The following is a 26,253-nucleotide window of genomic DNA, read 5'->3' on the forward strand; positions in this document are numbered from 1 at the left end:
ATTAATGTTTTGTAATTTTAATGTAATTTAAATTAAAATGTTATGCAATCTGTATCTGAATCGTTAATTTATTTAAATTTCTAGATAACAATTTGAGAAATATACATTATGAAATAAACAAATTTTGATGAAAGTAACTTTTATTATCCATATTTTACATTAGTCATCCGTTTCTCATTAATACAATATGAAATTTATTCCATCCTCTTGAAAATTAATTTTCGTAAAGAAAGTCTTAGACCTTCTTCACTGTCTAATCTATAACAATGTAAAAAATGTTTAAAATCCATTTAGGTAACAGGATAACTGAATGTATTTAAACATAAATACATACTTTCGAATTTAGACATTCACTTAGGAATTTTATGGTTTTTTTTAATTAGATATTAAAATGAATCGATTAATAATCAGATTGGAGTGTTTATAAAGTTACTTTTGCTTCAACATTTGAATGTAAGCTTGACGTTTTGAGTGTTATTATTATTTTCTAGATAACTTTGCATGTGCAATGTCGTAAGTCAATATTAACTTTTACACAGGACATGAAAGCTCATCAAAATCATAAAAAAAATGTATGGAACACTTATCTAAAATCCACAATTCCTTTTTGATCAGTTATTTAAAAACAATAAACCATTCCCTTAAACCCTCATAAAGGCTCCGAATGAATTAGTTTGACGTAGTCTCACAGCCGTTACGGCATAGGAAACCTGAGCTTACACACGAAGAGGTGAACGGGTAGCTTGGGTTATATCACGTGCCTCCAACTTTCATGGAGGTTTCATGGCTCGCGCCGGAGCCTCAGCCCACAGTGCTTACACGGGCGCTGCATAGGAAGGACGCCTCTGTATTCTGTACATATCATGAAATGAACTGACGACCTGTGAAAAATTGTGTAACTGTGCTATAGTGATAATTGTGTTGTGAACTTTATGATGATTTCAAGGTAATTTTGTTTTACTTTCTTCTTTCTTTTACTTAATTTATAAATAAAAATAAATGTTTTTAATATGAAAATTATGTATCTCTAATGGTATGGTTAATTAATGACATATTTTATGATACATTATATTTTTGAAATTTGCAGTACCTATCGTTGAAATCTTTCATAGGGCGTGTAGCGCCTACGATACGGCTACACTCGTAGCAAATGTAGTTAATTTCATATTTGAATCGTGTTAATATTCATAAAAATTATATGAATATTTCAGTATCAGTTCTTAATTAAATATAAAATATATGTGTAAGTATAATAATTAAAAAAAGTTATAAAAAATAATTTATATTTTATCACTCGTGTTATCTTAATAAATATGTTTAAACAAATATAAAACAAAATAATATGACAGTAATTTATTAAAGCTGTAAGCATTTACATTTAATTATGTTTCTTATTAAATACTTTAAATTTTATTTGATATTTACATCGGTACATGAATTTAAACCTTATGTTAAAATGATATTGAACCTACATTGTAAGAGTAAATAATTGTTGATTATTTACATAAAAATATGAGATTTTTATTTCTTTGTGTTTTGTAATTAGAATTATTAAGTTAAATTATGATATTAAATATAATAAGTAGATATAATATTCGGGTTTAAAATGTTTTAAAATAGTATGAAATTTACTATATCATTAAGAAAATTGAGGAAGAAGGTTCATGATAAAAGAAAATAATGGAGAGCTATTATATAAAGGAATATAAATTAAATCAAATAATATCATACGCTCTTGATAGAGTCAAATACATATTTCTTATTTATAATGTCCTTTTAATACACTGTAAACGAAAAAGAATATAACAATATATATTAACTTTTGTTTTTATTCATACTTCGATATATTTCACGTTTAGTTTTAATTTAACTAAAAGTAAAGAGTAGTCGTAAAGTAGTCTGAAAAGAGCTAATATTGATGTTGAGCTACATTAGTAAGGGGAATTAGGGCACTGGCTCTAAATCTCAAACTGGAAAAATTATTCTGTCCAAATATCTGCTCATAGACCGTTGACTGATCGCAGATGGTAGTAAAAAAAAAATAAAAAAAAAATTGGCGTTAGCCTAGTATAGGTATATACCTAGGTAGGTGGTTAGGTATATCGCCCAATGTAAACTTAATAATCTAGGGCCAAAACTATCACATAACAGCGCACACATTGCATATAAAATTCATTAATAATGCAACTCAATACGGCCAAAGTAACGGGCGGTCGCTAGTTACTAAACAAATATGCAGTATCAACTGACACCAGTTTGACCAAACCGCGTTTAAATATTTCCCAATACTAGGCTATATTACTAAAAACAGAGAGGAAGTGAAACCGGAATTGGCACATATTCAAATAATATTAACCTGCCGTGGACTGTACCGTTATACGATTATTCCGGCCCATCCGCATTATGGCTTAAAACTATCGTAAATTGTTGAATGTCTTTCTATCATGACATCATTATCAATATAAAGAGGCTATGTTTAAGTAATTTTAACGAAAACAAAACATCTCTACTGTAATCTCTGTTTGATCAACGATTATCATATTTGTGCATCATCTTAATCATCTTCTTCATCTTGAAGCAGAATTCGAGGAAATTAATGATTAAGTAAATTTTTAAATCGCCTGTATTCTTTATATTCATTAAGTAACTTATTTTGAGAGCAAAAATATTATTTACCACGTTCGCCCTTTGTTACTTAAACAATTTCATAATTGTTCGAGCCAAAATTATGAAACTGCCCTCTCATATAAGTCATATGCATATTTACAAAGTGCTATTAATCTCAAGGTCAAAATGTAAGGTTATTAGGTTACGAAATTGAACACTAGGGCTGTGGACCAAATTTGACCAATTACGAACGTTGTACATTCCACAAGCGTAAAATGAGTGTGTTGGTTAGATAAAAAACCTTTTTTTTTTCTTTGGGCACCCGAATATGGACATAGTGAGGTAAAGCTATGCGGTTTAAACGACTAACAGACTTCTAAAAGAATCTACCTATGCAAGTAAAAAAAAACCTTCTAATCTAGGACTCTGTAAGTTCAAAAGCCACACTCCATCTTAATGTTATTTTTTTGTTTGTATAACAAATATTTAAATTTAACAATAGGCTCGCTGCGCACGCGCCGGCTTACGTGATGAAAGTTGGCGCCCCGTGTGAACTGTTGTGTAACTTATCTTATAGGCACTTAAATAAACGATGTAGATCTTATCGAAACATAAAATATTCATGTTTATTTTATTAATTTGGATTTCTATAAAAAACAACGATTTCATACAATAACAAATTCTAAACACTTTCAAATTAGTGGGAAAATTTAGGCTTAATTTCAACAATTATCAATTATATTGTTTGCATTTAAGGTGCTAAATCGTGCAGTTTCTAATTTATTCTCACACCTGATCACATTCAATTGTTCGCACATCCGTGGTAAAATATGAAATGTAATTGTTACGGAAGTAAGTGGTATGTGCAGGTCGTTTCTCACAGCATTTATATGTCTGGTGAGACTTACGGTCACTGGCACATCAATTGACACGACAATAATTTAGTATTGCGTATTGTTTTATACAGAAGTGAGGAAGTGTCCAACTTTAAAAGTTCACCTTTATAAGCTTATCGTTTTAGATTAAAGGAATTCCCTTCAATTAATGGAAATGGTCCTATACAGGTCCCAATTCATGTTGAGTATGAAAAACCATTAATGTAATGAAGAAAAAAATTAACTTTTTTGACAATTTTTTTATTTAATCTTTTTAACATTAGAATAAAATCTTGATCCGCTATTGAATGACCTAACTGTTAGGAAATATATACGTTTTATCACTACAGGAATTGATTTTAAACAAACTTATAGGTTTGCACATTGCATTAAAAGCACATACGTGTTATTGTACACTATTTGATACGAAACTCGTAAATTATTAGTAAAATGAATAATGCATTGCAACTGCTTTAAGTTCTGCTTTAACGAAGGCAGTGCTATAAATTTCAAGTTAAATGGAAACAAGTTTAGGCCACCTTATGTAGTTAACATGTTCTGTGTTTACTGTTGAAGGAACAGTTTAAGAAATTTTTCGTTGATTCATGCAGTAGTAACTCGATCCTTACTGATTTGAAGGAAATAACTCGATCCTTACTGATTTGAAAGGAACTTAGGATACTTGCTTACTACCATTACAGTTATTTATATAAAGAAGAAGTTTATTTAAAGAAGATATATCAAACAAATTTACTTTTTTATCATTTTTTAAAGTCATTTAATTCCTTAATATGCATAATCAAGATCTTTGTGTTAAATTGTGCTGAAAGCTCGGCTTCTTGTTAAAACAACTTCAATTCATCCTTCATAACTATAATTTCATAATTAAAGATAACTATAAAAGTATTGACCTACTAAATGTTTTGCGCAATCGAAATGCTTTATAAATTACTTGAATTTATTTTAGTACCTATTAAAATAGTTGATTAAATATTGCGTATATTTGCGACTAATAAAAACAGGAAGTTTGAAGAATGCAATCCATCAGATGGTTCTAAATAATTATCATATTTTCGATCTTTGCCTTAATTAACCGTTCACTTATAAAGTTTGAGATAGGTATGTCAATTAAGAGTAAATTATCGACAAATAGATCCACCGAGGTATTTGCGGTACGCCTTGCGGTAAGATAATATGGATTACAAAGGTATAACTACGTATAACGTGCTATAACTACGCCAATTTTTGACTAAATGTAGAGTCAATGTAGAGATCTTTCTTAAAATATTTTTGTATAACCGCTGTCCTCGTCCCAGTTTCGCTTAAGTTGAATTGGGATAAAACTGGGATAATTTTTACTATTAGTACAATGTACTACTTAATGCTAAAAATAATAATAATCGGTGTATTAGTTTTAGGTCTACCCAATCTTTCCACTTGGCAATATTATCCAGTTTAAATTAAATATTTAAATCATATAATGAATGTAGAATGAATAATTAATAGATCGCAATAGTAGGATTAGCACCCCTCTTTTTCGGTCGGGGGTTAAAACTGAACAAATTTGCACTATTGCAAAATTTGGCTACTCTTTCGTAAAACATATAATTGATAAAATTCTTCGTAAACAACCAAATCAAAGTTGTCATACTTAACTCAATAAGAATTTAAATTAAAACGTAACACACTCCATGTACATATAATGTATTTAATAAAATATTTTGTTTCAGAGCGCTATTCATAGCGCTATTTAGTGCGTATGTGACATCGCTGGCTCCCCTGGTGGCTGATGGAGACGATGACTGCGCGTTATACCTGACCGGGCCGGGTCGATCCTCCGCTTATGACTACAGCCTTAATCTGCTTAAAGGAAACTTGTAAGTATATATTGCTCTCCCAAAAAATCCATATGTATAAATTGTTTTCAGGTTTAATTGTCTTTTTGAAATGGTAAAACAATGATATAGCTACTACTATATAGCTACTATATGTAATGTAGTTTGAACTGATACTAAACACAATGTCTATGTTTTATTTTACAAGAGCAACCTTATTGTAATATGACATTGATTATAACCTACGTCGTTTTGTCGAACAAACGTCCATGTACAGCCCCGAGGCGAAATTCAGTATCAAATAACAACTCCATTACCAATACAATAGTCATGTAGTCAGCTGCTACCCAATGTCAACAACTAGAAGAGGCGGTGGAAGTCAGCCACTGTCACCAACTGTTGCATCACACCGTAAACTTGACATGGTTCCATTACATGCTGAACAATCCAGTTTTATTTGACAACAAAATCACAGGGAACCTTATCAAACTGATCGCTCTTGGCAACGTGTATAATAAATCATAATCGAAAAACATGAGGTAATTTTAATTGAAAGTTAAATGATATGCAATTACACGCATTTTATGACCCTCAACGGAAAAGTTGCTATGTAACAGCAATTACCGCAACATCCAGAATAATTTCATTTAGGCAAATTCTATAGCATAACACATTACGTAAGGAATGGAAATGATAAAGTAATCTTAATAGCGTGACGTAACGTAACCCTGGCTCATCTGTAAGGCTTTCATTTCGAACATTACATTAGGCAACAAGTCGAGCAAGAAACGTTCACTTTCAAAATCCTTTCGCTAACTCGCCTCGAGATGACCGGTTCCGTGTGAATGCCAGTAAAAGGATCATCCGGAAATCACTAGTACAGTTTACATTGATAATGAGATAATTGTGGTAATAAATTTCATAGTTTGTGCTTTTTACACGGGCGGATTACATGACCGAAGCCATTAAGGTTATGATGGTTAAATTTATCCATAACGAGTTCGCTTTGCGTACTCAAAAGTTCCGTACATATTGATACGTACGTTTTAGCACATTATTATGCTGGAAATATAATAATAAAGTCAATTCATTTTATAAGTTGCTTCGTTTATCGTCTTTGTTGGAATAATATATAAAACATGTCGTTATTTTTACTTGTAGCCTGTAGGTACTAATACATTATATTACCTGAGCTTTTACAAAAGGCTCAAGAACCAGCTATTTATCAAATAGTCATAAATTAAGCTGGAAATGGAACTTAGCTATTGCATCAGAGTGTCGTAATTAGAAAGGTACAATACTAAAGGTCTACTGTCTATTATGCTAATTTTCGAAAAATAATATAAATATCACATTATTGCCACCAAAATACGAATATATGTATTATGTTTGTACCTACTAGAAAGAATGATCAATTTTTTGAAAAATAACTAATATTAAAGCATCAGAATCATAGGTTAATTATAAACAAACCATTTTAGAAATTTGCTGGGTTTATACGCACTCATAAAAGTTCTAAATCCGCAAGGATTCTGGATTACCATCCTTCTCCTGAGACTTAACTTATCCATGGACGAAAGACCAATTTAATAAAAATCTTTACAAGTCATGTGCCTCAAGTCATTGTGCCACGCAGTTCATATTTTTATTTTTCGAAAAATTATAACGGCAAACTTTTTTTAGGTTGTTGTTGTTGATCGTAATCCGAATAGTGTGCAGGTTCATTAACCTACTGCGCCCAGCCCAGACGGGCATTTCAAGTTTTTGCGAAATTGTCTCTCAGAAATTAAACTGTTTTCACCAGTTTGTAATATGATACGAGTATGATATTATTTCTGTTAGTATTGAGCTGTTTTATAATGTCAATATTTTACATTTCATTGCCATCTACTTTCGTTCTTATTATTTTTTATGTTTGAAGAAAGTTTATAATTATTTTCAGTTACAAATATTTTTCTTTTTAATAATTGTTGATTATTATGTTGATTGTACATATTTTTAAAACAAGTAGATAATGAAAATTACAAGGATCATAAGAGTTTATCTACACTAATATTATAAAGAGGAAAACTTTGTGTGTTTGTTTGTTTGATTGTAATGAATAGGATCATAAACTACTGGACCGATTTTGATGAAATTTGGCACAGACAATCTTTAGACCCTGAGAAGGAACATAGGCTACTTTTTATTGCAAAATATGTACCACGGGCGAAGCCGGGGCGGACCGCTAGTTAATAAAACAGTTAATATTTCATCCTTTGCCAAGTATTTTATTTACAATACAACAAAGACTATCTGTCTATCTGTACTATATGTATAGCATACAGTAATTTTCACCAGCCGATGTCAAGCTAACGGCCTGACCTCTAGTTTCGTTTGCCCACGACATCCAAACACATTACTGCGATATATTACCGTTGAGAAACCATCAAATAACGGAAACAAGAATGTAATAGATAGTAGGAAATGTTAAGACGCATCGCTGCTTCGATCATTCACTTTCCACTACTGCTTCCGATTTAGATTATTTTCAAACCTATAAATACTTATAGTAAGTAATCTTTTGAAAGGATTTTTTGCATAAACATTTCCATTTTATGTAATTTATGTTGCTATTGATACACTAACCTGAATAAAAATAAATATTTAATTACTACTTAATCTTTGCTTTGATGATTATCAACAAAGAATAAGGTAATCATCAAATAGTTTACCATTACGTCAAAGTCTAGACGAAGTGCCTTATTAGCAAGTTCCAGCTAATCTAACCAATTTCTTTAAAGCCTACATACTTAGATCTTGTTCGAACTTTTTAAAGACTTTCTGCTTCAACATTTTATAAACATGTTTGTTTGTAATAATTGTCCCTCCTTTCTATCCATTAAGATGTTTAAAGATTATTTTAAAATCAATTAGTAATTTCTTACAAATGATCCTAAGTTTTCCTTCTAAAATAAACAAAAGATAAAGTTTATCTAAAAATAAATACCTACTCAAAACATACTTTATTAATAATTAATATTATCGATGACACGTTGTATTTATAATCGCAATTTAATAAATCTAGGTAACGCATCGTAAAGATTCTTCAATCACAATTTTACTAAAAGCTTTTTTATATTCACGCTCAACAATAGAATAAAATATTTTTTTTATGTATGCTAATGAGTCATGTTCTCGGTATGTAGAACGCAGCTTTATACGAAATTAAAAAATATACGCAGATATTTTTGGTTATATTTTTAATAACGACACAATTTCCTATTATGTTATGCAAATAATGTGGTCAGTTATCTTTCCAATATGTATATTCTCTTATTTTTGTACATAATAGTGTAAAATGCAAAGAACGAACTGACATTGTTAGTCTTTCTATAGAACGGACCATTGAACTGTCCTGTGTTGAACTGGAGCGTTACATTATTGTTTGCGTTTATAGACCCCCTTCCAGTGACTTTAATATGTTTGAGACAGTCATGGAAGAAATATTAAAGCGTTTAAGTAGGAGTAAAAAAAAAGTTATAGTATGTGGTGATTTTAATATTGATGTACTTTTACAAACACAAACGGCAACACGAATTGTTAATTTGTTTCAGTCATTTAACCTGTATAAACTTTTTAATGAACCCACACGAATTACACCTACTTCTGCAACCTGTATTGATAATATATACTGCGACTGCATCTGTTTAGAGAAAAATATTCTCAATACACTCACTTCGGATCACTGTGGCCAGAAAGTAGTTTTTGAATGGGATTGCTTACCTGAATTTAAAAGAACTAATGTTAGGCCTATAACTAAAAAAGGCATTAATAAATTTAGAGATAATATTAATAAAAACCTGCCCGTACTGAATGATCAATCCTGTCATAATAATCCTTGTGAAATGTTTAAAAATCTTTTTAATTTAGTTCATAGTGAATTTGAAAAAATATTTAAAGTTAAATCTTTAAATATTACCAAGGATTTACCATTTAGTAAATGGGCGACACCTAGCATACATAGGTGTAGGATTGTTCTTTATGAGTTATATGGTATGAAGCAATATAATAAAGATCCATCTTTTCTTAGTTATGTTAGAAATTACTCAAAAACTTTTAAAATTGTTTGTTTTACTGCGAAGCGTTTGTATATCAGGGATAAAATACGCGACTCGGATAATAAAGTTAAAACAGTTTGGTCTATTATTAATGGTGAAATGGGTAAAAGCAAATCAAGTAATACCATAAAACTTGTAAATAATGGCATGGTTATTGACAAAAATGCTGATGTTGCGCTTGCTTTTGAAGATTTCTTTAGTAGTGTCCCTGCTAGCATTACTAATAATTTAAATTCGTCTTCAATACTTGCAGAGACCTTTTTGAGGGACCATGTTGCGGGGTGCAGTACATTATTTGAATTGCGTCACGTAACTGCTAATGATATTGTTACAGCATTTAAGACACTTAATTTAAAAAATACTTGTGATCTTTGGGGAATGTCCGTAAATTTAGTTAATAATATAATAGAAAATATTGCAAACAATTTAGCTTTCATATTTAATAGGTGTTGTGACTATGGTACATTTCCTAATTTACTAAAGCTTAGTAAAGTTATACCTCTATTTAAAAAAGGTGATCAAGAAGACTGTAACAACTATAGACCTATCTCGATTTTACCAACATTAAGTAAAGTTTTCGAAAAGTTAATATTAAACCAATTGACTAGTCACTTTGCTTCTAATGATTTGCTGCACACCAAACAGTTTGGTTTCACAAAGGGGCGCTCAACCACAGATGCTGGAGTTGCACTACTAACACATATATATAAGGCATGGGAAAACTCAAAAAATGCTTTGGGGATATTTTGTGACCTCTCCAAGGCATTTGACTGCGTTGAACATTGTACTTTATTGCGCAAACTTAATCACTATGGGATTAAAGGACAAGCTCAGAACCTCATAGCCTCATACCTTCATGATAGGATACAAACTGTAGTTGTTAATGGAGAACGTTCTAGCGGTGCGTCAATTAACATTGGTGTTCCACAAGGATCTATTTTAGGACCCTTCTTGTTCTTGGTATATATCAATGATCTACCTTATTATTTACAGGATAGGTGTGAAATAGTTCTGTTTGCAGATGATACCTCATTAATATTCAATGTGGATAGGCATGACCCAAATGTTGACGAAGTGAACAGTACTCTTTTACACATATCCGACTGGTTTACTGCTAATAATTTATTATTAAATGCCAAAAAAACAACTTGTGTTGAATTTTTACTACCTAACGTTAAAAAGTTGAGCAGAAATATTACCTTGAACGGGGAGGTATTACACCCTACAGAATCGACTGTATTTCTTGGGTTAACATTGGACGAGAAACTACAGTGGGGAGCCCATGTCAACACCGCTGCAGGTAAGCTCAGTTCAGCAGCATATGCAGTCCGAAAGGTAAGGCATCTCACCGATGAAGATACAGCTAGATTGGTATATTTCAGCTACTTTCATAGTATTATGTCCTATGGAATTCTACTATGGGGCAGGGCAGCAGATATAGAAACTATATTTATCTTACAGAAAAGAGCCATTCGCTCTATATATAATTTACGTGCTCGGGACTCACTAAGAGATCTCTTTAAGAATACTGGTATACTTACTCTACCATCACAGTATATATTTAATAATATTTTGCATGTACACAAAAACGCCGACTTACACACAAGAGATAGACACTGTTATGGCACAAGGAACAGAAATAGAATTGAAATGCCATTTTTCCGATTAGCTAAAGTTAAAAATTCATTTATGGGTCAAGGTATACGCTTTTACAATAGAATTCCTCATAATATTAGAGAGTTTAGTAGTTCTAAATTTAAAACTTATATAAAAAATGTACTAGTTCAGAGAGCGTACTACAGTATTCAGGAATATATGGACGATAAAAACCCATGGAGGGTTGTCGCGTAAAAACCACAGGACAGTTCTTTGTATATTATGATATATTATGTATTTAGATATAATTTACATATTATGTAATATCGACATGATTTTAAAAGAGCAACTATGGAGTTTCTTGCCGATTCTTCTCCATAGATCACTGCTTTCCGAATCGGTGGTAAATGTTAAAATAATTATGTAATGACGATTCGAAAGTGCTACTAAATAGTAGTCTAATTGAATAAATGAATGTTTGAGTTTGAGTTTGAGTTTGAATATCCGTATATTTGTAGTCATAGGTAATTAGCTTTATTAGCTTTTCTACAGAATTTGATTAGCATAAACATTTTAACCCCAATTTATTTTTGTGTTTCTATTATGACGCTATCCTACTTTTAGGTACTTACCTGCTTGTGAAAAAGTTCATTGTCTCGTATCAATGTACTCAAAGTTCTTAATTTGTAGTTTATTTTCTGTATTAATTAAACCTATCGTCAATAGTTTCCCTAAACGGACAAATTTTTACCTCAGTCCTGCAGTAAACGCTATAATCTAACATTTTGTTGCAGCGCGTACGACGGCCAACATACATGCATTACTTACGAAGCCATCAACCAAGCATATCTTGATGCCAGAACTAGGATATGTAAGTTTTTGCTATTTTTACCATTTTATTTTTGTCATGTTTTTATTGTACACACTACACAACCTTTACACAACAGGTTATTAACCTTTGCCTTTGGGTTCATCCAGTGACCGACTTTCGTAATATTTTGGGTAAATTGTATTTAAAGTCAACATATTTTTTTAATTAATGAGTCTTTTATTTTTTTGTTCTGTATGAACTTTGTAATAAAAAAAATCGGTCATGATTATCATGCTATTTAGCCGAAAAATTATATGACCCGCTAACATTTGGGTAACATTTTCAACATAAGTATATAATGAGAATAATATAATTATAAAGTTATGAGTACCGGTCATTTTTTGACATACATACATACTTAACCTTTGATATTCCTGTAATTTGCGTTCCCAGGTCAAATTACTAGTAATTTAACAGCTATACAGTAACCTTTTGATTATAATATGACAGTAATTGCGGATTATTAATAACAACAATAAATTTATAGCATTTATGATGATCAGTAGACAAACATTTTGTACATGTTGAATTTTATAAAACTTTCAAATACTGTTTTATAAACTTCTATTGAAATTTGTAAAATTTTCTTATTGAAAATATCAATTATAACTGAAAACAAGTTAAAGATGTTGTATCCGATGGCTTTTTACGTCACATTTTTTTAAAATTAATCTCTCGGAATTTTTTAATTAATCTCTTGGTATAGCAGTTTATAGACAGAATTTTATAAAGACATTGAAATGCTTCTACATCTAATGCAATACATATAATGATACTGTTTTTTGCAGTGGTATCTCAACCAAAAGGTGACTGGCACGCCGAAGATTTTGCGAGCGTGGGTGAACTTATTCTTGACATTTCTACCAATTTAGCCCGCACGTGAGTAACTACCACTTTTACTTTTTGATTTTTGTTCGCGATGACATTTCATTTATTCAAAATCAATTTGTCAAAGTCGTTATTATACTTATTACTTGGTATTTGAAGTAACAGGATATAAGATATATCCTTGATATAGGTAGATATTCTAAGATATTAAATAATTTCCTTTCCAATATCTATAATAATAATATATGTATGTACTTAACAAATGGTTATGATAATTCAATGATTCAAATTATACCATAGTTTTAGTGTCCTTCAATCAAAATCGTACCGCTCGTATTAATAGATCTAATATCTACTATTGCTAAATAATTCATTCATTATCTATTGTTAGTTTTCTTCTTAGAATGTAGGATAACCTTTAAGCTACATAATGAGTACATTGTACCGATTGGTCCGATAAGATTTTGACCACAAGGTTGATCTTCAGCACAGATAATATATTGCTATAGAATATAGATCTTCAACTAATATCCGTGCTTTTATAACCAAATCAGGGACAGTTAAATCACGACGCGGAACTATCAAATGGACTAGTTTCGTTAAATGAGTATCAGCTGACAAATTGCGTCCATTAAATAATTAATTTAACCATTAAATGTTTCACACCTGAATGATGAATGCGTTCATGCCAAATTAGGCTTCGATACATTTTTTATTGTAATTTGTTGCATTTAGTGCTTTTAGTGACGCTAGTTTTAGTTACGACGTTTGTTTTTTTAACAATTATATCAACCTTCCTGTGTTACATTTATGAATACCATGCTTACTTACCTATTCGATTATTATCACGATCTTAGATTTATTTTACAATTCGGGGATGTCTATAACTCAGTTTACCTAGAATAGTAAAGAATTCTAGAAAAAAATCATCACGTAGGTATAACGTTATAAAAGCTGACTTGTATTTTATAAATGAACTAGGTAAATGGAAAAGCTAAATAAATAACAAACTATTATTCCATGTAAGTGATATACAATGATACGATCCATATTTAGCGTGTGAACGTACATTGACCTCTTCGACAAGTGTTGATTTCTCGTACTATGTACCCATTCACTCACTAATAGTTTACGTAAATATTTAAATCATATGTCAGTAAACTTTAAAACAACATACTTACACAATATAGGTACTAAATACCAATTAAAATTTTCCTCATCATCATCATCATCATCATTCATCAGCCCATATACGTTCCCACTGCTGGGACACGGGCCTCCTATGAGGGTACAGGCCATAATCCACCACGCTGGCCAAGTGCGTGTTGGCGGATGACACATGTCGTCGAACTTTTTAATTCTTCGACATGTCGGTTTCCTCACGATGTTTTCCTTCACCGTTCGAGCAGTGGTGATGTTACAACATGCGCAGATAAATTGAAAAATCAATTTTTATTTCCTGCGCGTTCGCCTGGTCTCGAACCCCGGACTTATCGATTCGAAGTCCGAGGTCTCAATACTGAGCCACCACTGCTCTTTTTAAAAATTTTCCTAACCACCAAAAACTTGGCAAGAGCTTACACAACTTGAACAAACCCTTTCGTTACGACAGTACATAGTTCATAAATCTCAAACGCAAGGTCTGTTATGTGGATTATGAAATTAAAATACTTTTATCGTGTATCGAAGGTCATGATATGCGATGTCTTTGTGGGCAGTTGATTGACATATCTAGGTCTAGCGTCTGGATCGTGCGACCATTGTTTCAAAATATAATCGCTATAAGAATGCTATCAGGATTAACAAGAAGCACTGCTGTTACGAAGCACACGCTTATCAGTTTTTGTCATCTAAGCTAATAAGGACTACAACGTTATAAGTTTATTTTGAAAGAATGCGATTAACAAGATTCTTCGGTAAACTGTACCTAATCATTTATGGTTAACTCAGCATTTTATTATTAACGCAATAAGCAAAATTAACACAAGAGCTTAAAGTGCAAATGTTAATACGATAGAAGTTATAAATATGTTGAATTTTGCAAATTAATTTCATACATTATAATTTATAACTCTCGCAGTGTACAAATAATTGTAACCACAAGGGCTATAATTAGATTACCATATATTCACTTAAAATTATTGCGTTAAAATTACTGATATAATTTGTATGATTTTATCTTGCGTAGTATTTTCTCAAGTCCTTTTTTGTGAGCTTTTATTCTCTTACTTCAAAATTATTTGTTAACTGACTAATGCACTGGTCAATTTTATAGACACGGGGCAAATGAAGGCATATTTATGTAAAGTTCACTACAGACTAAAATGTTCTATATGTTTATAGGTTATGTATAGTTATAAAATAATTGTAATACAATATTTCTCTATCTCCTGCCTTACTATTGTTACGTCACTGACACAGCTTCTACACATGCGTTCCAAATAAATTAAATTTACAAATTAATAACTCAACACGGCTCATAAACTGATTATGACGCCTTGAACCAGATCTCAAAAAAGACATTGACGTTCTGAAGTAGAAGTAAAGGGAAATTATGAAACAATTTAATGTAGGTACATACCTACTTACAAAATAAATTAATTACATACTTAGTACGTATAAGAAGAGTCTTAGTCTGATAACTCTCAGTAATTTTAACGTAGTAACATATGAACAACGTGGACGGACACTATGATGTTAAATAATGCGAAATTTATAAAAATCTAAAACCATTTTATAATTTAATCATTTTGTTAAATATTAAGTTCTTCTAAATGGTGTTATCAAACAAATGAAAGTTATTAAACATTTTACTAAGCCTTGATAATTTTAAAAAGTAGCTGAAAGTAAGTTTAGTTTTCAGCATACTTTGAGTTTGAGCGTAAATCATTCATGAAAAAGCTCCTAACATCGCTAAAAGCATCACGGGATATCATATTTCAATTATCGGCCAATAATCTAAAATAAAATACCAATATTTACCCTAATTAAGACTTCTACAAGCAATGAAAAGTAAAATAGTACGATACTGATAATCCCTATACTTCGCAATGCTAACATAATTTCTCAAGTGGTAATTAGTAGCGAGGTATGAATTGCTTCATGATAATATTTCATTTTACTGTTTTAGAGTTTGGACCTTGGCATTTCACAGACAAATGATTTAAAATATTTGAGACTAACTAATGAGATTGCATCTAATGAGTGTTAAATATTTGAAAGTAAAAATAAAAGATTAATGAGTTGCGATAATCTTGAATTATTTATTGATATAATGGTGAACTCAGTCACCTCGCAGAAAACGATCTAAATGATGTAACAAATTAGCACTCTACATTTCATGTATTATCATGTAACGTAGTAAATAGCCAATATATTATAATGAGTTTACGTTTTAGAATCTTACATAAGGAACATCTTTCATAATCTTTAATGGAAATGTGTTATTATCAATGTTCATAATACCCAGTCTGGACCTAAAAAATCGATGACACTTTTTACCGCAGCTTCTTACTATAATTGACAAATTACGAACCAAAATAAAATAGTGAAAAAGCAAACATACGTCAAACAAGCACATTCAAACAACATCCTCACAACACGAAGTACTAGAAAATTAACAAGTCATTCTTTACAGGTATGGCCTTACCTACGAAGAGATAGAGAAGGGTCTACCCCTCATAGACACTTCTCGCACCCTCATTCGTGAGGTGTGTCCTCCAGTCTTCTCTCACGTGGAGTGCCGCGCCGGCAAGTACCGTAGATTGGATGGTCTGTGTAACAACTTGCAGCATCCCACTTGGGGCGCTACTATGGCTCCTTTCCAGAGGTAATATTGAGTTATATTTATTACTAATTTAAGGTAAGTATAGTAATACCAAATATAGCTATCGGGTTTTGTGTGTTTAATATTAATTGTTCCTGTATGCTCTACAACGAAAAAGTACTCCACGCAATTAGATTGGTGGACGATAAAAATAAATCAGCTTGGGATTTACCATGCTTAATTTTCATCCAGATTAGCGAAATTGCGGCCTAAAGCTAGCTTAATTAATGTTACATGTACATTTAAACCATTCCTATAAAAAGCATAAATTTTTCAAAATCCCATGTTGCACCTACCGAATAAAAGGTACTAAGTATTCATTAAATCCTGATTGTTAAAGGGTCTGAATACAATCGAAACAAATAAAACAAAGCTTTTGAGTTTATATATCTATTTCATAAGTTCTTTTTTACATTACTTAAAAAAATGCAATTGCATATTTAACATTTTACATCGATCCTTAGACTAATCGGGCCGCTCTTCGCGGACGGTATCAACGCGCCACGCATCTCGCACTCTGGGCACGACCTGCCCCTCTCCCGTGTGGTGTCCCGCACCATGCACCCAGACGATGGGTTCCATGACCATGCGGGCACTGTGATGGTGATCGCCTGGGGACAGTTTATGGACCACGACTATACGCTCACTGGGACGCCGCTTGGTAAAGACGCTTTTTAGTGTTTAATTGTGTGAAATGAATAGATTCTAGTTGTTTAAATACTAGCTAATTTTATACTATTATTCGCGAGTTTATAATACGTTATATGCTACAGTAATTTAATGCAACAAGAATTAATATGATTTGTTGTTTTTCATCTCGTTACACTAAAAATACAATACGACGAGATCATGTGTCAAGCTGAACACTGCTATTCCAAAATACTTAAAATTATTATTTTAAGATTATCCAGTATCATTTGTTTCAAATATAAATAACACTCAATAAAAACTGAAATGTATCTATTGATAGTACAAAATATCGACACATACCTATTATATTCATATTATACAAATACTAATTTAACAACTATTTCCAGACCCAATAAACCGTAACGACCCAGAAGAGTGCTGCAAGCGACCACCACACCTCAAACACCCGTATTGTAATGAAATACGTATTCCTGACGACGACTACTTCTACCGCCTCTTTGGTGTTAAATGTATCGACTTCGTTAGGGGCTTCCCATCGCCAAGACCTGGCTGTAAACTTGGTAAGTCGATTAATAATTTAAGTGACTATTTATTAAAGGAAAACATCAGGCAACGTAAGTTTAGGGATAAATAGTTAGGTTATTATGATATTTCAATTAAAAGATTTTGCACAAACCACACCTTTGTTGTTAAGTTATGTCACGTAATTTTTTAAATAAATCTGAAATTTACACAACTCATGCTTCAAACTAATAATTTGCAAACATAAAATATAATGCGAAATACAACGACTACAATGCTTTAATTTACAAAATAAAACCCATTATCTAGATAAAATCAATGTCTGGTAATTATAGTGCTACACTTTCAAAACTCCCACGAATTTAAAGATAAACAGATTAATTTGCATATTAAGTTTGAGCAAAGGAAGTGCGTAAATGTTACGTACGTTTGTGAAATAAAGAAAGCTGAAGAAATAAATTTCGAAAGTAAATTGAAAATATACCTATTTAAAAACATTACCACTATCATTTATCTAATAATATGCCACCTTATACTATTATTTCAAGTATTTTATCGACATACATTACTATACACACAGTTTTAATGAATTTTTTTCTCACAGTAAGGCTAGTTAATAAATGTCACATGTTTTCGAGCTTACGATTAGATATGCTGGTTTATTGTTTACATTCTATAATAGAACATAAGTGGGTTATTGGGGCTTAAATTTACGATGTATTTATGATAATGGGACATTATTTACATCATTATATTTAAATACATTGTTGTAAATATTACTTATTAGATAACTATAACTGTTAAAAGTTTCTATGACATAGAGGTTAGATTCTTACATTTCATATCCGTTTTTAATCCATTTTCTTTACCCAGATTTAGAGTGTTTTTATTATTTTCCCTTTTCATTCAAACTATTATCGCTTCAAGAACTAATAAGTAATAATACAAATCAGGGATAAAAAGAATAGATCATTAGGTACAAACTCAGGCTATATAGGTAATCATCGTACATAGCTTGGTATACCAAAGAGGTAGTCATGTAGTCATAGACGTAGGCGCAAACAAATTGTAATCGATTGCTCAACAATTGTAACAAAACTGTAGAAATGCGTGGGTAATGCGAACATTTACAGACATAGGTCACAAATGAATATAAATCACTTGCGATAGGGCTAGTTTGTTCATTTGCATAATATGTTATATTATGTAATGCATGTAGTAATTGTCAATATATCATTGTCAAACTCTAATGTCCTTGCGAACAGCGAATGCGTAGCAAAAGTCGAGCTTTCGGTATAGAGCTTTATTTTGTCATTTTAACAGCGACTATCAATCAAAAACAAAGATAATTAATGAACTAATGTAAAACATTTTGTGGTATACATAAATATTAATTGAAAAAACGAAACGGTTAAATATATTCACTATTTTTCAAACAACAGTTTATTTTTTGCGTCTCACGCTTTGCTGGCAAAAAGAAATCCGCTAATTCGTTCGACTTTGTATACATTATACTTACGTTGTTATTCAACAACACTATAAAAGCGTCATTAAGGCGTTATATCATATTGTACGGTAGTATTCAATAAAAGATCGTCTGAGATACAATCATGTGACCGGTTCTGACCTGGGATCAAATAAGTGAAAGCTTAGTCCGTCTGAGCTATATATTTTAATATCTAATATAACAACAACGCTTTTCTCTTAAAAATTTATAGCCAGATAATCACGTGTGCAGGGAGTTTTTTATAGTTATTAAGATGAAACTTTTTATAGAGAACTAGATAAAACTTAAGTGACACTCAATTCTACTACCCTTTTCTTCTAGTTCATTGTGTATGGGTGGTAGATCCGTCATAATAGACAACGAAAATGATCTATTAGCTTCCACTTCCTAAACTTTCAATTCTTACAAAAAGTACCTATCTATATAACACCTTCAAGTGAATGGTTCTAAAGTTTTCTCATTATCTTCTAAGCTATTTTAGATAGAATTTATATTTTTTGGTTTTTATGGCATTCAAATGCTTTATAAATATAAATTTATAAAGAATAGAAAAAATTCGATCATCCGCCCCGGAATGGCGCGAAGGATGCGGGTTCAAGTCCCGCCTCGTGATCGAATTTTTTCTATTCTTTATAAATTTATATCTATTTTAGATAGCTTAAATATTGTTGTCAATTTATATGGACATATATTGTACTTTTAAACTCCGCTCAAATAATGATACACTCGTACTTTTACTTTCAAACGCGTAATTTACTAGAACTTTTTAAACAGGAAGTTTATTGAAGAGGTCTTTTACATTATGAGATTTTTACATAACATTCTTGCTGTGGCTTTAATCGCGTGGTTATCATGGTGACCACAATGTAATATGTACAGGATTTTCAATTATTACGTGTTCTGCTAATTTTACGTTCCTATTCCTTCCTATGCTGTATTATTTAAAAGTTATTTTTTTATTTTTTATTTTAAAGGATTGTTGCAACAAGAAGAAGTAAAGCGTTTTTTTTTGTGTTGAATAGGAAATCCTGTAGACAAAAGTTAAATTTGAAATCCTATTCTTAAACTTATGGCTGGTTCACACTTTGATTAGTGCGAGTGCGAGTGATTAGTGCAGGTGTTTAGTAACTACGTGTGGACAGCGACTGTTTAGTGCGAGTGTTTAGTAGGCTGTGTAGTAAAGTGAATAGAAGCGTGTTCTATTTTTTTGCGAGTGGACTGCGAGTAGCCACGTCCCGCGCGCCCTCCCTCCCCTCACTCGCAGCGTGCCTGCCACTAAACACGTCTGGACAGGAGTGTTTAGTGTTTAGTGTTTAGCGTAGTGTGTAGCGTCGCACGCGGCACGCTTGTTGTTGTACAAAATGGCATTCGCACTAATCACCTGCACTCGCAGTGAATTGGACACTACTCGCACTACACACCTGCACTCGCACTAATCACCTGCACTCGCACTAATCAAAGTGTGAACCAGCCTTTACAAGTAACATGTACTATGTCAGTACAGCGTGTCCTTGACATGTACCACTCATTCATAAGACGCACAGAGCAATTCAAATAGTTGACTAATGCACCGTGTCGAAGTAACGGACATTACTTGAACATTTATAGATTACAGTGTAGGTACAGTGTACACCTAGAATTACATTTTAAGATATATGACGTGACAAAATAACCATTAATTTTATGTTAAGCAAATATTACGTTGGGAAATGTAACATTTCACGTCTGCCACAGATTAAATAAGGCATTTATCATGTAATTAAAACGTTTATTTTTTAAATTATAACTCGCCAAATAGGTAGTATAAATTATATTTCTAAGTAAATATTACAATTTGTTAAAAAGTGAAATGAATACCTATCTTACAGACTGTATTTATTAATTTCTAGGTTCAAGATCACCTTTCAATACTTTAACTGGAGCTATTGACGGAAATACAGTCTATGGGGTTACAGAGAAATTTGCCAGGTATGTATTGCAATTTAAATTAAAAGATTAGAATTTTTGTAGGTATACCAGTTGAGACTCAAACTTTGTTTCTCCAGAATACGCTTATTGATAAAAATTGATTGTTTCGAAGGAGTTTGATTCTATATTCACTGTAACATGAGAATTTAAAAAATATAAGTATGAAAAGAAAATATGCAATTCCTAACGATATTTTTAATCTATTTGCAGAAAATTAAGAACGGGTTACGGTGGTTTATTACGTATGAATCCAGTGTTCAAAGAATACGGTCTCAAAGACTTACTTCCTTTGAAACTTGACATTCCTGACGAAGGTTGCACGAGGCCTAACAAGAATATGTACTGTTTCGAAGCTGGTAAATTATTTAATAGACATTTTTAAATCAGAGGACACAAACATAGACAATTCGTTTATTTCATTAAATATTAAAAGTATCTATGAATGTGTACCTATCTATAGTATACTGTAGGTATGTGGTATATATACTTACATATAAGTAGATATTTAGTTTGGTGCTCATTCACATAGAACCATTGAACTGATTTGACTGAAATTTGATATAACTTGTAGGCTATTTATTCGGATACAAGAGCAGAGTCGTCATTTCGAGATATTGGTAAAATCCAATGTTTTCACTTCTTAATTACATGATTATACTTAAAATTTAAATTAATTTCCATTAAGTTTACAACATAAATATTTATTTAACACAAAATAACATTAGACTTTCTAACGTCAAATAAAAAGCGATTGTTAATTGTTTATCAATGAATATAACTCGGTAGGTAGTTACCAGAAAAACATTGAAATGATTAAAAATTGAAATCGAAAATTAACTAACAATTCAAATTTTTCTAGGTGAAATCCGTGTGAACGAACAGCTAGTACTAACAGTGATGCACACACTTATGGCCCGGGAACACAACCGAGTTGCCAAGGGTCTGGCTGAAGTGAACCCGCACTGGGATGACGAGACCCTATTCCAAGAGGCTCGAAGGATCAATATCGCGGAGATACAACACATCACGTATAACGAGTTCTTGCCCATATTGTTGGGTAAGGATGTTATGGAAAAGTTCGGACTGGTGCTGGAGAAAGAGGTGAGTGTTTATAATATAGATAAAACATAGGTAGATAGGTACGTGCGTATAGACATGCCAATTTTTGATGCTATTAGTTTCAGAGGTTTTATTTTTTTTTAAGTTTATATAAGCAAAAAGTAGGAATATAATTCGGACGGATTATATTATGAGAGTTTCCAGAGAGGATTGAAATTGAATCGTTATTTATTATCTAGTAAAGATAAAAAATTACAACAATAGTGAGATTTTTAGGAGTGCGTATTGCACTCCTTTGATGTTGAATTATTTTTATTTTAATATATCTCTCTGTCTGTATAAAAATTGTTGTTTATTATTATCTAGAAAAAGATAAAAAAATCAACTGCAATACGTTTAAATAATTGTTGTATTTATGAAGGTGACCTACACATTATTGATCTTTTGTACCGTTTGCATCCCAGAGCTTTTTAAATTCAGTGGAAATTTTTAAAAAGTCTCGGTATTTAAGAAAGGTATTTACAATAACAAGCGAATGCTCGATTTAATTCGCAACCAGGTTAAACTTTCTCCCGCCTCATTTAAGCAAATCATCCGATATTTGAGAATTCGCATTAATCACAACTATCCATCATACCCAGTTTTCGCGAAAAGCAATTTCATTCAATACACAGTTAGTTCTACACAAGATAAGGATCATAATATATTATTCCGCTTTGCACTTTCATACGTGGTACCCTTTGGAAATCTCGTTTAGATTGGCACTAACTTTCTTTCAGATAATCCGGTTTCAATTCGTAGGTCAAATACCTTACCGTCCTACACCGAAACGTGGTTAAAAGAACAACAATAAAATAACTTACTTTATAGCTCATAATCATAATTTAAGCTATCACCTATAAGATATTTTACTAACATTCTAACCGCGTGGGCGAATCGATAGATTTTACGGTATATGTAGCTGATGTAGGTAGGTACCTTAACTGTGAAGCCAAAATTCGTAAATAACAAGATACTAATATGTTTAATAGCTATAATTAATAATAATCTTTATGATTCGATGAAATTGGGCGCACTTTCGAAAATTCGTTACAAAAAATTGCTCACTTAAGTCTATCTATACTTTGTTAACAAATATTATGATCATAAAAAATCAGTAAAGCAATCGATTGATGGAAATAAACTGCGATATATTTTATTCACACTATTTATTTACTTATCTCTATCGTGTTAAGTATAAACATATTTAATCTTGGACTTTAACACCATGGAAACTTTTTTTACTTGTAAAGGGTTATTGGAATGGCTACGATCCCGAAGTAAACCCGGATGTGATTGCTTCGTTCGCTGCAGCCGCTTATCGTTTCGGACATTCCTTGCTGCCCACTGCTGTTGAGAGATGGTCTAAAGCACACAAGTTTATAGGTATTTTTTGTCGATAACTATTCTATATTATGTTCACATGAACCTTCCAATCTGTAAAAATTAACTAGCCAAGAATTTTTTATTTGAATTTATTTTTTCCATATCAACTCACACACACTGGTGAAATTCAATCATTTTTAAAAAATGCATACTTTGAAATTTCATACTTATATTAACTTTCCCATAATATTATATTTTCTCTTCCAGCCTCTAAACGTCTATCGGACCTGATCCGTAGACCGTATGACTTATACAGAGCGGGCGTGTTAGACGAATACGTTATGGGTCTGATGAACCAAGTTGCCCAAGCAATGGACGACTCTATCACACAAGAAGTCACCAACCACCTCTTCAAGAAAGTTGGAGCGCGCTTCGGAATGGATCTCGTATCATTCAACATGCAAAGAGGCAGGGAATTCGGTCTACCAGGATACATGGAGTTCAGGAAATTCTGCGGTCTCTCTGACGCTCATACTTTCTTGGATCTCTATGGCTCTATGCCAAATGAAACGTTGAGGAAGTACGAGTCGATATTTGAACACCCGATTGATATAGACTTGTGGTCGGGAGGCGTGTCTGAAAGGCCTTTACGTGGATCCATGTTGGGACCGACTTTCGCGTGCATCATTGCGACGCAGTTCTCGTATTCCAGACGTGGTGATAGATTTTGGTGAGTGACATTATTGTCTTGTAAATCTTATTTGATGAGATTTTCATACTTCATTAACGCACAAATAATTATTTCCTTACTTTTTTTCCAACACATATACCTAATTAGGCATTTTAATAATTCTTTTTTTTTACCGCAGGTTCGAACTACCAAACCAGCCCTCGTCATTCACCCCAGAACAGTTAACAGAATTAAGAAAGTCCCGGCTAGCGCGTGTTATTTGCGACAACACAGATATCATAGACACAGTACAGCTCTATCCTATGGTCTTGCCTGACCATGAACTGTGAGTATTTTTAATATATTTTAATTAACCGTTACTTACTAATAACGTTTAACATAATACATATTTGAAAACAATTATTAAGTAGCTAATTTAACTTATTATAAAACTAGGTACTCATGAATCACCTTGAATAGAAAACAAAGTTACAAAAATACTTTTCTAACATACTTAAAATACTAAAAATGTTCTACTACCAAAAGGATATATAATATGAAATGCTTATTAAATGTATTTGTGTGATCATTTCAGAAATCCCCGTGTACCATGCAGAAGCGGTATATTACCCTCCATGGACTTCTCCAAATGGGCGGAACCCGTACCGTTCGGTCCCGCTAAGCAATACGTGAGTAGTTTCTCCTACAACTCCTTCCACGGGAAGTAGCACAGCAAAGTAGTGTAGTCATTTGTAAATATATGCACTGAATGTTGAGTATCAATATATCTTTTTTTGTAAATAATTATTGTTATTATATATTAGTAGCTTCTGATTTTAATAAAGTTCACCAGTCTTTGAACTTGTTGGAACTTACATTTTTTAACTCTTTTTCTATATTTTTTTATTATTTAAAAATCGTATGGTGTAAATTATTATGGTTTTTTGTTTGTTCGTACATAGAAATACATTCAGTGCGTATTACTGTAGTCAGTAGATTGTAGATTAGCAAGTATCATAGTTACGTAACTTATTTTAGTAGATTGATGTAAACATTATATCACGGGCCTCAAGTACTTACATAATATTAATAAACTTCATGACAAATAACATGGCACCCTGATAGAATGTTATGTGTATATTGTAGTTATTAGTTTACACATAGAAATGTTGTTTGTTGCATGTTAAATGAAATGCGTAGAAAAATTGTTATTATCCATACTAATATTACTTATAAATGCGAAAGTAACTCTGTCTGTCTGTCTGTTACTCAATCACGCCTAAACTACTGACCCAATTTGCATAAAATTTGATATTATGGATATATTTTGATACCCGAGAAAGGACATAGGCTACCTTTTATTGCGAAATATGTACCACGGGCGAAGCCGGGGCGAACCACTAGTAATAAGTATATAAAGAAGTCGAAAGCCTAGAACGATTGCCATATTTTATAGATCACATTTAAATTAGTGTACATAAAATGTTGTGGTTTTGTTTATATTACTTGATTTAATTGTTGGAAGGTTCTTTGAGTTCTCATATTACCTCAATAGGTAAATAAATATTTTAAGCCACAATACGGACATGCTTTACGTTTTCTGAGACACTAGTAATAACCTAGTTCAGAAACAAAATTGTGAACCGATTATGTAAAATTTGCTACCTAATAAATATGCATAGAAATACCAAAAAAAGTTATAGTTAGGTATTTGTCACAAATCAAAAATCATTTTCAGAAACTTCTTTTATAGGAAATAAATATTCAACTGATCATTAATTATACATATGACCTTCCTGCAATTATAATTTATTTTATACGTATCTATGTATCCGTAGAAATAAGTAGAGTTCTTGCCTAAACTTAAGCCTTAGTAATTATTTCTACTATCTTTAATTAGTTTTAAATGATTAATTCATTTACATCTTGTATTTCGTTATTCTGTAGTTATTTATTTAGTCATACAAATAGTA

General features: G+C 31.8%; 1 protein-coding gene across 1 annotated transcript; it reads left to right on the plus strand.

The window, feature by feature from the left end:
• Positions 1-798: 798 nt before the first annotated feature.
• On the plus strand, positions 799-25,585 carry LOC123695001 (peroxidase). Its single transcript, XM_045640678.1, has 14 exons — positions 799-946; positions 5,213-5,359; positions 11,808-11,884; positions 12,673-12,763; positions 16,350-16,541; positions 17,003-17,199; positions 17,576-17,749; positions 21,108-21,186; positions 21,397-21,542; positions 22,046-22,287; positions 23,538-23,670; positions 23,878-24,340; positions 24,480-24,626; positions 24,876-25,585. The coding sequence occupies exons 1-14, from the start codon at positions 933-935 to the stop codon at positions 25,006-25,008; spliced, it is 2,235 nt and encodes a 744-aa protein (XP_045496634.1). The 5' UTR covers positions 799-932; the 3' UTR covers positions 25,009-25,585.
• The last annotated feature ends 668 nt before the right edge of the window (positions 25,586-26,253 follow it).

The sequence above is a fragment of the Colias croceus genome, chromosome 10 (assembly GCF_905220415.1).
Source record: "Colias croceus chromosome 10, ilColCroc2.1".
Lineage (NCBI taxonomy): Eukaryota > Metazoa > Arthropoda > Insecta > Lepidoptera > Pieridae > Colias > Colias croceus.